Source organism: Pseudoliparis swirei, chromosome 5 (assembly GCF_029220125.1).
Source record: "Pseudoliparis swirei isolate HS2019 ecotype Mariana Trench chromosome 5, NWPU_hadal_v1, whole genome shotgun sequence".
NCBI lineage: Eukaryota > Metazoa > Chordata > Actinopteri > Perciformes > Liparidae > Pseudoliparis > Pseudoliparis swirei.
In genome coordinates, this window is record NC_079392.1 from 13,941,847 (window position 1) to 13,955,685 (window position 13,839).

Here is a 13,839-nt window from a genome sequence, read left to right on the forward strand (position 1 = left end):
TTTGTAAACTGGCTAGCCTTTTCCTTAACGCTGGGACTTTATCATTCGGTTTTGGAGGAAACGTCATTGCAGCTTGTCTAATGTCCAATGGTCAATAGTTTTTTTCTAATCCTGGATGTTTGACATCCTTGTACAGCACATACATTATACACTCTTAGAAGTGACAGTGCAGATGAGAACATGTAGGGTTTTGGACTTGACCCAGGGTACCCTTTATGGTTTTATATTCCAAGGGTTTCATTAGAACCCTAAATGAGGTTAATGTGGTGCACTACAACTCTCAACAATCAGTTTTCAAATTAGTTTAATTGAGTTGTCTGGGTTGGATTTTGGGCCTTCCATATTAACATGCTTTAAACAATCCTTGAATAACTCTTGACAAGAGGGTTCTTTAGAAGAACCGATAGTCCTACAAGGATCCTTTTAAAAAAACTGTTCTTTATAAGCATACGGTCAGACAAGTTAATTTTAGACTTGTTTTTTTGTTTGTCCAGTTTCCTTCAGTTATGATACACCAAATGTTGAGTGCTGCAAGAGAAGTTCAACATGGCAAGAAAGGAGTAGTTAAGGTCAGACAGGTTGCTAACAAAGAAACAGTTAATAGGTTATCTGAACCACTTCATTTAAACAGGAGGTTAAACAGACTGAGCCCATCGGACATGTTGGTCCTGTTCCCTTTAAAGTGAATACAGTCGCCTGGAGCCGACCCCGAGGTTTGCTTCCAACCTGTCTGAGCGTTTCCTAGGCTCGTGTTTCTTGACCCCATCGGTTTTGTTGAAGCGATTAAACCCGTGAATAAACTTATGACTCAAGCAGAATGAATTAAACCAGAATAGTCTTTTAACGAGGTGTAAATATAAATGTTTCTCATCATGTTCATAAAAAAATTTAACTTGAACAGCATGTGTTTTCTCCAAACCCTATTGATAATCAAATAATGTTTTTTCATTCTTACATATAGTTGAAAATTAATGGTTAATTTAGTGTGAATTCTTGTGATGAAATAAACACAATAATTAACACATTTTTGTGAAATTATAGCTTGTGTTTTTCCTCTTTTACAAATCATCCTCACAGTCCAGAGGGCAGACAGAAAACTGGGCGACACTTCACACTCGCCCTACCTTCCTGTGGAACCACACATGAACACGTTACCAACACAGTGTGAAGTGTCACCAACTGAAAAATAAAACATGCATGCTACAGATGAATGCATGTATGCACAATGATACACAAGAGCAGAACTCAATCAAACACAACAGCAACACCACCAGATGAGATGAGTGTGGAGCAGGTGGGAGAGATAACACAGGGGACAGTTATCCTGCTCTATGTGGATTGGCCGCCCCAGCAGAGTGTGAGGACCCGGAGAGGTCGCTGTTTGAACAGTGTTGGAGGCCGGCTGGTTCGCCCTGCAGCAGCTTGTGACGAGTTGATAGAGACGCACAAGAAAATCCGTAAGTCCGTCACACGTACGAGAACCGTTGGTTGCATCCATGCAGGGGGTGAGATCAAAGAGACAGAGATCCACGAGTGAGAGATGCACCGCGGACAAGAAACGGGGTTATGAAAAAAATACCCAAACTTGGGGAAGAGGCTGCGAGAGAAAAGGAATAAAGATTTGGACAAATAACGCATGAATCTATCCCATACGGAAAATGTATGATTTAGGTAATTGTCAATAAATAATACATATTAAAGAATAACGGAGCATGGGGGTCTTAATCCAAGAGAAAATTGAAATTGGGAATCTATGAGAAAAAAACTCCACAAAATTTAAAAAGAATCAAACATTTATGAATAATCTCTGGGAGAAAAATGTAAAATGTAAGAAAAATAAATAAATTGGACTACTCAAAGGAGTTTAATTAATTTCAGCACACACAGCCAACGTTAAAAACTAACCAGCTACTCCAAACACACTGCACTACCATAGATACACGATGACGCGTTTAAGGGATCGCGCCCAACCGTCACCGCGCCAGGACAACGACACAGAGAAGGCACATCATCCCATGACTGCTTGTGTTGAACCACAGATTATGGGGAATCTTCTCTTTAGACTTTAGCTGCGGAGAGGCGGCCCCGGATAAGAGATGAGAATGGACGCATGGATCCGCTACTATATAATATATTTTGCACTTGGCGGCTCACACTACCATCTCCCGTCTGCCTGATTACAGGTGAATGCAGCATCATTTTATTGTGTGTTATCTCACTTTAACAAAAATAACTTGTTGTCGTGTGACAGTCTCTTGGCATTGCTAAATATGAAACTTGAGATCACTATTTTTAGTTCTATATATATATAGACTATATATATATATATACAGATATGTATATAGTGAACACATTTGGAACAAAGACAACAGAGATTGGCAGATAGTTGAACAGAAGGAGAGAGTGAGAGCTCTGAGCATGTTCCGTGACTCGTGGGTTTGGCTGTGAGAGGAGTGATGGCAGACGGGAAATCAAAGCGACAAAACTCGTTTGTCTGCGGCGTGACTGCTGGCGCAGGGATTTCTCTCCTGACAGGTGAAAACAAGAGAGGTGGCTTAGATTCCTTCTGGGAGCTGTCATAAATACTGCAGGTTCAGTTCCACATCTCCCAGCATGCCACAGAGTTACAGATCCAATGCTGGATATGCAGTCAGGCTCTGAATGAAAGGTATTCAACAGTATTCCAGGGACAACCCTGGGCATCAACAACATTGGTCGCCATGTTTCACATGATGTATATCATATTGAAGGAACATGACGGTCATGATGAAAGCTGTCTCTCCGTGCAACAGCGTGTTTGTGTTTGCATGGTCCTATATCATAATATGCGGTATGGATCGCCTTTATTAGACTATTTATCAAAATAAGCAATGTGTTACGCCTGGTGATTTGTTACACAAGGGCAGCAGAAAGCAGGAGAAATATAGAAATATCAAGCAGTACTAGCGCGCTATTGAATGATGGATCCTGTGAAGCAGCGGATTTTACGCCTGAAAGAAAAGGAAAAAAACTCCTGACATTTTATTTTGTTGTCGCCTTGGTGCTTGAACTTTGTAATTGAGTTGCATGTTCAGCAAAATCTAGCATGACTGACAAGCCTTCACATAATTAATGCTGCGCTGGTAATTACATTTTGCAAGCTTGAAACTGCAATAACAGTCGAGGCTGGTTTCGAACAGGAGGTTCTGCTCTCTCATTCAGTGTTACAAAGATAATCTCCACTGGGCCGGGGCTGTATGACCTGATTTTCCATTTTTAATCATGCAACGCCCATTACGAACTCTTTTTCTCTCGCTTTCTCTGTGTGTGACAAAGTGGGTAGGAATTTACCACTTATTGATTCATTACTTAATCCTTAAGAGAAAAAGAGGAGAGGTACTCAGTGTCATCTAAATCGTCCCCCGGCGCTAGTGCCTATAGCAGCACATATCAACGGACTGAAATTGAGCTGGTTCCATAAAGAGAGGAGCTTATAACCAAAGGCGGCTCCCCCCATCTTTTTTTTTAAGACTCTAGGAACTACCAGTAGTTTAGTGGCGAGGCTCGCTGCTCTCTAGTGCAATATATGGACACAAGCCTTAAAGATACAGTGGAGCATCACCAATCAAGGCTTTTAGGTTTAAGAGAAGAATTAAAAAGTGATCTTGATTGTTGTTGCAGCAGCGCAGCAGCTAGTGAGATGGCTGCTACTCCACCTCCTCGACCGGTGCCTCGAGGAATGTGAGTATTAATATGACTTGGGTCGATTCATTCTCGTGAGCCATTTATTTACCACCTGCACACCCAGCCAGCCAGCGGTTGAATTGACTGCTATACATATACAATTCTGCAATCATATCTGTTGTTACTTAACATACCCACCATGTGTTTCAGAGTCCAAAGGGGAGGCGCCCAGCCATTTCCTCCATCTATATACTGAATGATGTCAGCTGTGACATCATAGAGAGAGATAATCTTACAGTGTAGCTGTGCGCACATGTTAAATTAATCTAAGTTACTGTGACACTAAGTAGCGATTTATTCAGCTCAGTTAGCTGTTTGTTTCTTTTGTTGCTTTATATTGTTTATATATATGTTGGTTTACCCGTGTAGCGTAGCTATTAATGGGAATAAACGCCTTCGGTTTCCCGTATCTGGTGTCTGCCTCCTCACACTTTCAAGACACTCCCATCAGGCTGCACCACACTATGCGTCACCGCATTTTGGTAGCTCAGCAAAGACAGTGACGAAATGCTAGAGAACATCTGATTTTGTGTTGTTCATCATTCCATTTGCAAAACATTTATTCACAAATAGAAATCCAGAAAAATATTGTTGTGCTGTTTCCTTTGACATTGCCATGGAATACCAGCTATTTCTGATTTCCTGTAAGGGTTTCGTCTATGGACGGCGCTTTTGGAAATGGTCCCCAAACCAAATGTTGTCGACCAGAGAAACCTAAAGTGTAAGGATTCCATGTGGATGATGCAGAATGACACCACCAATTACTCACCTGTTAGTCGATATGACTTCATGTTTACGCCACTTGGTTCATTTTAAAATAAAACGTACCAGAACTAAAAAGCTGGGTCGGGACCAAACAAGCCAGAGTGGCATTAGAGAGCTGGAGTACTTACTAGATTGGGCCGTCCTGGCCTCAATAGGCTGAGTATAGACTCCTAGACCCATCTCAGATTTTGCACCCAGTGAAAACATGTAGAGTGTGTCTGGCTTCAGACCGTCCACTGCATAGGAACCTGCTGGGTTGAAAGTGGCATGATGCTGTGGAGAAATGGACACCATGAGATCATGAAGGCTACGGCCCAAACGCACACAACAGACCCCCGTTAACTTTTGGGAACACTATTACACTCTGGGTTGCATTTCACAGTCCCATAATTCAGCACCAAACCAACACAACCACTCACTGAAATCTTCTCACATGCTTCCCTGAGATTAATCTAATCAAAAGGGGCCGATGCCATTGTTGATTTGAGGCTATGTTTGTGGGAAATAAAGATCCAAACAAAACAAAAATGTAGGGGTAAAACACCATAAACTTACCTCATTGGAGGAACAATATTTTTTCTGGTGGTATTTACCTTTTTTGTGGGGTTGCTAGCCTCCCAGTAGAGCAGTTCAAAGCCAATTATTGGATCCTGGACGGGCCAAAGCCATGACAGCATGATGCGCGAGTCCAGCTCGGCCTCAGCCTCAAAACCAGATGGCTGAGCTGGAACTGGAAGCAGAAACAAAGACATGGACAGACTAAACGACAGGAACAGACCTAGAGACGGCGAAGGGATGTATTCAGAGGAGGAAACACAAAGTAAGGGAGTCAGGAGGTAAAGTGGGAGTCCGGGCAATGCTGCAGTCAATACTCATCAGTATTCAGACAGGCAACAAAACCGCTGGAAGTATAAAGGACGTCATCACCTTCAAATCCTCTGAGGGGATTTTAGATCCCAAAAGTGTCTCATGTCCATGAGTGCCAGGAATTTACTGAGGTGTGTTATGCTAATATGGCGGGCCACAGCTTCTCCAAATACCATCACTTCAGCCAGACCGTTGTCTTCTGGCTGTTTGAGGCTTGGTCTTGGCTTTAATACTTGCTACCATCCTTGTCAGTTTCTAGAGCCTGAATATTCTGAATATGGCAAAATACGGTGGAGCGGAGGTGAGACAAGAAAGCAGCAGCCATTACAGCTGATTGCAAAATGGCCTGTTGTATTTGCAACTTGTTTAACTTCCACAATGTGGCAAACAATTCATTTTTATTATTGCCAGTTTAAAGCCACTACACACCCACTTTGCACTGAAACAGCTGTTTTCACTTTAGCTTGATTCAAGCTCTCATTAAGGCGGTAGGAGCAGACTGTGTAGAGAATGTCGCTGGAAGGGCCTCTTGGATGAATCTATGGTAGATACAACATTGAGTGCCCTCAAGGATGCCCTTCCAGCGGAAAAAACAGGGTGAGATGCCCTCTAAGATGTCCTTCAAGTGGAGGAAACACCATGCATTTCCCTCTAAGATGTCCTTCAAGTGGAGAAAACATGATGCATTTCCCTCTAAGGTGCCCTTCAAGTGGAGAAAACATGATGAAGTTTCCTCTAGAGTGCCCTTTAAGCAGAGAAAACATGATAAAGTATGCTTTATTTTAGTGGTTCACACATCTTTTCTAGTAATGTAACCCTGTGAAATATATTTTCAGCCAAGTACCAGCATAAAGCATTTTTTGTTGAAAATAAAAGTGTAAAACACAGCGCTCTGCCATCAGTGTCTGATTTAATATAGAATATATGTAATTAAAATATTATTTGATATTTATTAAATCAATATTTTTTACTGAATGCTGATTTTAAATATATATCACGTACCCCCTGGAGTGCCTTCACATACCCCCATTTGAGAACTACTGCTGTGGAGTTCACTTCCAGTGGAGAAAACAGGATGAAGTGGCTGCTAATAACAGCTTTTAACCACATTTGAACACTATTAAATCAAGGGTACCTATCCAGTAGTTCATGCACAAGTTATGAAATTTGAGAGTTCTAATTACAATTATTTTATGTTCTGTAAAGTTCTGAAAGGTAACCGTTAATTTAATTGAATGGTTTGATAAGCTGGCGTGGAGCAACCTGTATCTAATTGAAATAAGATAAGATACTCCTTTATTAGTCCCACAGCGGGAAAGGTACATGTTAGATGTAGTGCCTTTTAGAATCAGTATCATGAGAAGAATACGTGTGACTGTAGCACCCCTTCATTAAAGATCAGTGAGGAAGGGACCCTGTGGTTGTTTTTACAAAGAGTGTACCTCATGTGTTGCTTCAGAGGCTCCTGTAAAAGCAGCACGAATAATAAACCAGAAACCAGTGATTCTTCTCCCTAGCTCAGTCAAACAGCCCATTGCTCCAGATTATACGATAAAGTAGACAGCCACATAATAGATGGCACGACTTGGGAAAATTGTACATTTATCGCAGCGATGTGCTGATGAACACAACGGGTCGAAACACCCATCCTCCTCAGTGTGATACTGGTTACTAGACTTTGTAATATGCATTTAAGTCAAAATGATTTATGTCAGCCTGGAAGGGTGCTGAACTATATTCCAAAAATAAATAAAGTGGGTCAGCTGAATTTGGGTGGCTTTATCTTCAATTGCAGCCCTGCTGTTTGTGTCATGTTTCTTCCAGCCAAACAGAGCGGGCGGACAACAAGCGCTCTCTGTGAATTAAATACTATTATTTTTCCTCGACGTGCCGACGGCCACTTTGTCCTTGAGACCTTCATTTCACACACTCTCATGCATACTGCATGCTCCCGACTATCCTTGTACATAAATTACACTTTGTTCTTCTCAGCTGGAGGATATCAGAGACAGACTAGTGTTTCACATTATAGCTCTTTTTCTGCACTTTCAAAAATGATGGGCGTTAAACACAGTGTGACTGCATTAAGCCCAGACATTGTATGCTGCCAATAACGTCTTACATATTTCATGGACATAGTCGGTTCTGGTGTTCATGTTTTTAAACGATCGAGCACCGGAGGAGGAATACTCATCCATCTACATAGGAAAAACTATGCAGATACAATCAATCAAACGGAGACTTTGGAATGTAACTGCCAATTAAAAATCCCAAAGAGGAAGCAAAATACTGTATTATTTAATCTTTACACTATTAATCTTTTAGTCTGTCTTGAAAATTATCATATGACATAGTATTATATATGGAAATGACTTTCATCAGCTTTATGTTATCTACTTATATGATATATGGATGTGACTGTGACCAATTTACCTTATTGACTTATTATTATTATTATTAACATATGGTACAACATATGGACATGATCTTGATCATTATTAGGATATTGACTTATCATCCAGTATATGTTTTAAAAAGGGCTGTATAATGCATGTTATATTATCATTACATCATTGGCTTGAAATGGTTTAAAAATGACAATAATAATGTTTATCGCCAATATATCTGGGACAATACATTTGTCAACAAAAGTAATATTACTGACAGGCCTATCTATCTAACCATCCACTGTAATGTATTTTAATTTCTTGAAGGTGTCTGCACATTTCAAAAGTGATTTTATTTAGTGTGCATACACAGAGTGAATTTTATTGTGTCATTTTTCTATTCTGAAAACATAAAAACTCAAATCTTGCTCACGATTGAAACCATTTTGAACTGGGATCCAGGCCATTTTGGTGAAACCAAACTAGAACTCAAAGGACTGAACGTTACTGTACATTCATCAGGTGGACACAAATAACAATAATGAATCCTTTATTAATTCCTCCGTGGGGAAATTCTTCTCTGCATTTGTCCCATCCTTAGTTATTTAGGAGCAGTGGGGTGCAGTGACGCGGGAACGACTGGCAGTTCATTGTCTTGCTCAAGGACACTTCAACATGCAAATATGGCAAATCATTCTCAATCAAAACAGCATTTTAGGTAAGGGAGTAATTTCCCACTGCAATAGCTACTTTAAATGAAGTAAATTAATAAATATTCCAACATCCTCTTACTGGCAAAACTACTGTGTGTAAAACATGTGACCCAGCTGCACAGCGCTTGCAATGTGTGTTCTCACCTCCCTGCTGGCTCTTGATCTGCAGAATATCAGAGGGAGGCCCGTCTCCTACTGAGGTGAAGCCCAGCACCCTCAGGGTGTATGTGATGTCCGCGGTGAGGCCCGAGATGGTGGTGAGCTGGCTGTCGTCTGTGTTGTGTTTCTGCCAGGCGCTAAGCGGGGCGTCGGGATCGGAGCTGTAGTAGACCCGGTACCCCCTGATTTGTCCGTTGGGCTCCTCCGGAGGATCCCACTGGACCAGCATGGTGCTGGAGCTCAGCATGCGCGCCTGGATGTGGAGAGGAGGTGACGAGGGCGCCTGCTCGCTTGTGCGGGTGTCCACGGCGCCACCGGGAGGCCCTCGGCCGACGTTGTTGACGGCTATAACGCGGAACTCGTATTCCGAGAAGGGGCTGAGGCCGCCGATGCTGTAGCGGGTCGTGGCTACTCCGTCTATTTCCTGGAAGCCGTTGTCAGACAGTTTGGCGTGGTACTGGATCACATAGTAGGACACAGGTTCTGGGTTGCCAGAGTCCCAGGTTAGGGTGACGCTGGTGGCCGTGGTTTCTGTCACTATGAGGGAGGTGGGCGGCTTGGGCAGGGCTGTTCGAGGGCAGAAACAAACACGTCACAAACTGAAGCCCAGAGGACATGGAGCTCCTCAACACTACCAGTTCATTGTCATTCAGGAGCCCTAGGCCAGCATGCTGAGCACCGCATCATGCTGCCATGTGGTTGCGTGTAATCCCATCTGTAGTCTACCTAACCGGAGCTGGGGATCATCAGAAGTGCACATATAATATCCATGTACATTATGCAGCCACACGGCAGAGCCGACTGTCCAGAGTATTTACAAGCTAGAACAAAACAAATTATACATTTCATATGGAGCCTGCCATATGTCTTGGAGCAAAAACAAAAAAGACTAATTCATGCACATAAATGAATAAATTGTGGACATTGGTTTCTTAATTTGTGCTTTTGAATTACAGAATGTCTTCGCACAAATGAAAAGAACATAATGCGACCGTCACAGAGATAGTTCTTTAGTAGGCAACATCTGGATATTTCTTTGTCCATGTATCTGTGTATCAAATCAGAGGTGCTTTAGATTAGATTATTCATGGCTGACAGCTCACTGTATATTGTTCTAGTGCTGTAGGCCACACTCTGCCACGAGCTGATAGTAACTAAAGCTGGACAGCAATGCGGATGCAACCTCAACTTATGAGAACTAATGTATTAAAGAGTGTCAGAGGGAAAAGATGACAGGGCATTAATATGGTAACTTAATGGATATTATTTGAGAGTCTGTAATAACAGGGCTGCTAACACTAAGAGCTCCTCCTGACAGGACCACAACAATCTGGACCGTCAGCTGCTTCGGCTGCAGAAACTCAACATTGATTTTAAATGAAATCTCAATTTGAATGCAATTTAGTTTGAATTAATTTTGACAGACATACTTCGATATATTTTGGATTGTTAACGTTTACCATTTGGTATGCATCCCGTTTATTCTTTTGAGAGAAGGAATTATCGGTTGGTTTTGTGCATTTCTCGAACCAGAGAATACTTCTGAACCAAACACACATTTCATAAATATGTTTCATAACAGCCTCGTATCACGCTTGAACAAACGCACAATGCCACAACAAATGCAAAGGCTTTTGACAGGCTTTGTGTGACAACAAAGAGTCATGTCATACATTTCTCTTGTTCATGGGACTGTTCAGCCCAAGACGTTCTTTCTTACCTGAGTGTCATTCATCAATCTAGATAGTTGTAGTCTGAGTGGTTTAGTTTAGGCGATATCGGCCGTAGAGATGTCTGCCTTCTCTCCAATATAATGGGACTATATGGCTCTTGGCTTGTGCTGCTCAGAGCGCCAAGAAACACATAAAAAAAATACTCAACAGCATGTCTCTTTCCATAAATCATGACTTATTTACTCATGATACTTTTCAGTGAGCAGCACTTTGGCTTACTACATGAGACACTGCTGTTAAAAGGGAGTGTTTCCTTGCTGTCATCACCCATCAATGGAAAGATGGCTCTCTGAAAATGAAAGTACGGTCTAGACTTGTTCGACTGGAAGTGTCAAAAGTTCCAATTTGACAATAAAAAGTGGATTACATTTCAAATGTAGTATGGATTATTGCATTGTCATGATAAGAACAACATTGTAGATGTCTGTTGGTGATTTCATTTGAAGAAATTAAAGTTGGTGCACAAACAACAGAGGTCAATTGAGTTTCAATTAGTTTGTCAGACCATACTATTCCTATGGTCAAGAATTACATTTAAACTTGAATAAACATTTCATTTTAGGACTGGTGGCCCTGGATCCATCCAGTCAGATGTAAGTTAAGAAAAGAAACCGGACTTTCAAACTCCAGGACCGAATCTGAAAACGTCACATCTGATATTCCCAATTAAAGTATTTATCAACGATAGCAAATAGAAGCACTTATCTAATTCCTCCCCAAGCAACCCATGCACCTCTACACACACACACACACACACACACACGGCGTCCGCGTGCGTCTGACCTTTGACAGTGATCTGGGCCGTGGTCTCGATCATGCCAAGGGAGGATATGGCCACGCAGGTGTAGTTGGCTGACTGACGGATGTTGGTGAGCTCCAGGATGTTGCGGCCAATGGGCATCTCCTCCTCCCGGGTGAGCTCCACCTCGCCACTCATCCACTTGACGTAAGGCATGGGAGCGCCGACCGCCACGCAGGTCAGGTTGATGCTGCCGCCGGGCATCACCTCGTGATTGGTGGGCGGGATGGAGAAACGGGGGGGCACGCGCCGAACTGCAGGGTGTAAAGAGAAGGAGCGTGAGAGGACATCGAGGAGGAGGTGTGGTGGTGGGGGGGACCACTGGGATGGCATCCTGTTTGACTGGCCTGGCTTCTACTGTGCACCAGTGTTCATGAACTGTGGATAAGGTGTTACTGTCCCATCATGCTCTAGTCAGGGTTCTTCAATTGATATTGAATCAATCAATTCTCTTCAATAAAACTGGTTTCAATTTGGATTTTGACCCTTGGCTGACATAGAGACTCTCATAAATGTTAGTTAAAGTAGATTTCAGTAGATATGAAACGACAATTATAACCCGACCTTCAAGTGGGCCGGTTGTTTAATTCCTTTAAAGTCAATTTGTTACGATCATGTTGAATTGTCATTACTATTGCTTACTGCTAATTTACGACGCATGGTTAATGGAGAGTGAACTGTAACGGACCAGGTAGCGCGTTGGTGTTTAACTCCAGGTGGTGACATTGACTGAATGTAAGTGGACATGTTTCATGCGTACGCTGTGTCCGTGTCACCAGCCAACACGATGACTGTTAGGCAGAGTTAGAGGACGTGTTGTGGTTGCTCCTGTTCGGACAGGCAGTAAAGCAGAGAAGTTGTTGTTGTTGTGGCGTTGGCGACGGCAAACTACTAAAGTGCTCGCGAATCTGTCCGACGGACAGTTTTAGAGTTACATACGATAAAGGGCAAATATAATATATTTTATTCTACATGCAATCTGGGTGTAATTAGCATAGGATTCACCAAAGCTGAGTTTGTACTTGTCGCAGGGGGTTGATACCAGTCTGGTACCACGTCTTCCAGTTGGATTTGGATTATAGAGCAGGGTCAGTTATTCCCACCACAACACTCAGGCACGTGCACAGATAGAGCCCTAGTGGTGCTCAAGCACCAGCCCTTTTGCCCTGGATGAGTAAAGTGCCCTTTTTGCTGGAGACACTTTTTTTTTAATTCATCCGTATTTAAGAATAAACGTTACTCTTTTTGTCATCAAGTCCCCGACGGGGCATTTATTTGAGTTCTTGTAAGAATTTCGCCTAGACCCGCTCCGCGGCGCTCACGAGCCCCCCCCCCTGCGGGCCTAATGGTGTGTTCACACCGGACGCGTACAAATTTCAACGCCCGTCGAGATTACATGTTAAGTCAATGCAAAGCTGCGTCGAAGCTGCGTCGAAGCTGCGTAGCTGCATATTTTCCAGCGAGCAGCGCGTCAGACGCGTTTGAAGCAGCACGAACAGAGGGTTTGTCGCGGGGCGAACTGAGCGAACAGAGCGAACAGACGCAGCTCGTTGACGCGCGAGTTGAAATTTCCCAACTCCGGCAGCAAAAACGCGTGAGTCATAGTTGCGTCAGCCAATCAGCGTTGAGCAACTCCGCTCGTCATCGTCATGCCGGTTTAAAAAATGGAGGAAAAGATTATTGTCGCCGTCTGTGGGCACCCCGAACTTTACGATACAACTCTTTATGCTTTCCGAAACCGGAGCTGTAAAGATAAAGCGTGGAACAAGGTCGGAGAAGCCGTGGGACTACCTGGAAAGTTTTGTATGTATGTATTTGCTTTTATTCTCGCTATTTGTTGTACTTTACTATCAACCAACCGCCGGCATATGTGTTTCATGGCAGAGGAGATCTGCCGCCGTAGGTGGAAAAGTCTCAGAGACACGTATCAAAGAGAGAAGAAGAGAGAGAGAGAAGCGCAGTGGGAGTGCAGCTCGGTCCACTAAAGTGGAAGTACTCTGCGGTCCTGTCGTTCCTCGATCCATTTATACTCCGCGTCCGACGCGTCTGGTGTGAACACACTTTTTTCGACGCGCGTCGAGACTGCTGCGTCAGACTCGTCGAGAATTTTTTCGACGCGTCCGGTGTGAACGCACCATCAGTTTGAGGACCACGACTCTTGGCTGTTGATGTCTATCAATATCGCTCAATGACGTAAGAGGGCAATACGGATCCGTGTCAGACCAGTGAGGAGGGCAATACGTGGCTGGCATGACGCCCATTAGCCAATCAGAACGCTTGTACTGTTGTTGCTATATAATAATGCATTTTTATTCATAAAGAAAATGTAAGCTAGCTGTCTGATGCTGCCCAGAGGAAACGCAGGTCGAGGACAGCTTCATCAGTGTAATGCTGCTTATGCTTGAACTCTGTCAGAATTTTTTTTTGGCATTGGGTGCCCTTTTTTTGGGTTTGAGCACCTGCCCCCCAAAATGTCTGTGCACGTGCCTGACAACACTACAGGGTTGGACATGAAAACACGAGGCTAAATGGGCTTCTTCTCAAAGTGATGTTTGTTGCAGAACTGGTGGAAACACCAGGGGGCAAAGAAAAGAATTCTGTGAAGAAGCAAGAAGAGATCGGGATACAGCCATTAATGGCCAAAACGTCCTCAATGCCCTGGAGGAGTTGTAATGAACTGTAATCTCATATCT

The 13,839-nt window shown here is 43.1% G+C and overlaps 1 protein-coding gene across 1 annotated transcript in view; it reads right to left on the bottom strand.

Moving 5' to 3' along the window:
* ptprfa (protein tyrosine phosphatase receptor type Fa) overlaps positions 1-11,391 on the bottom strand; it is a 114,504-nt gene extending 103,113 nt beyond the window's left edge. The window contains exons 1-4 of the mRNA XM_056414274.1: positions 11,131-11,391; positions 8,600-9,181; positions 5,082-5,218; positions 4,617-4,761 (exon numbers count right to left, since the gene is read on the bottom strand). Of these exons, the coding sequence (XP_056270249.1) occupies positions 4,617-4,761; positions 5,082-5,218; positions 8,600-9,181; positions 11,131-11,350 (1,084 nt within the window). The 5' untranslated portion in view covers positions 11,351-11,391. The remainder of the gene's footprint in view (positions 1-4,616; positions 4,762-5,081; positions 5,219-8,599; positions 9,182-11,130) is intronic.
* Positions 11,392-13,839: the final 2,448 nt, after the last annotated feature.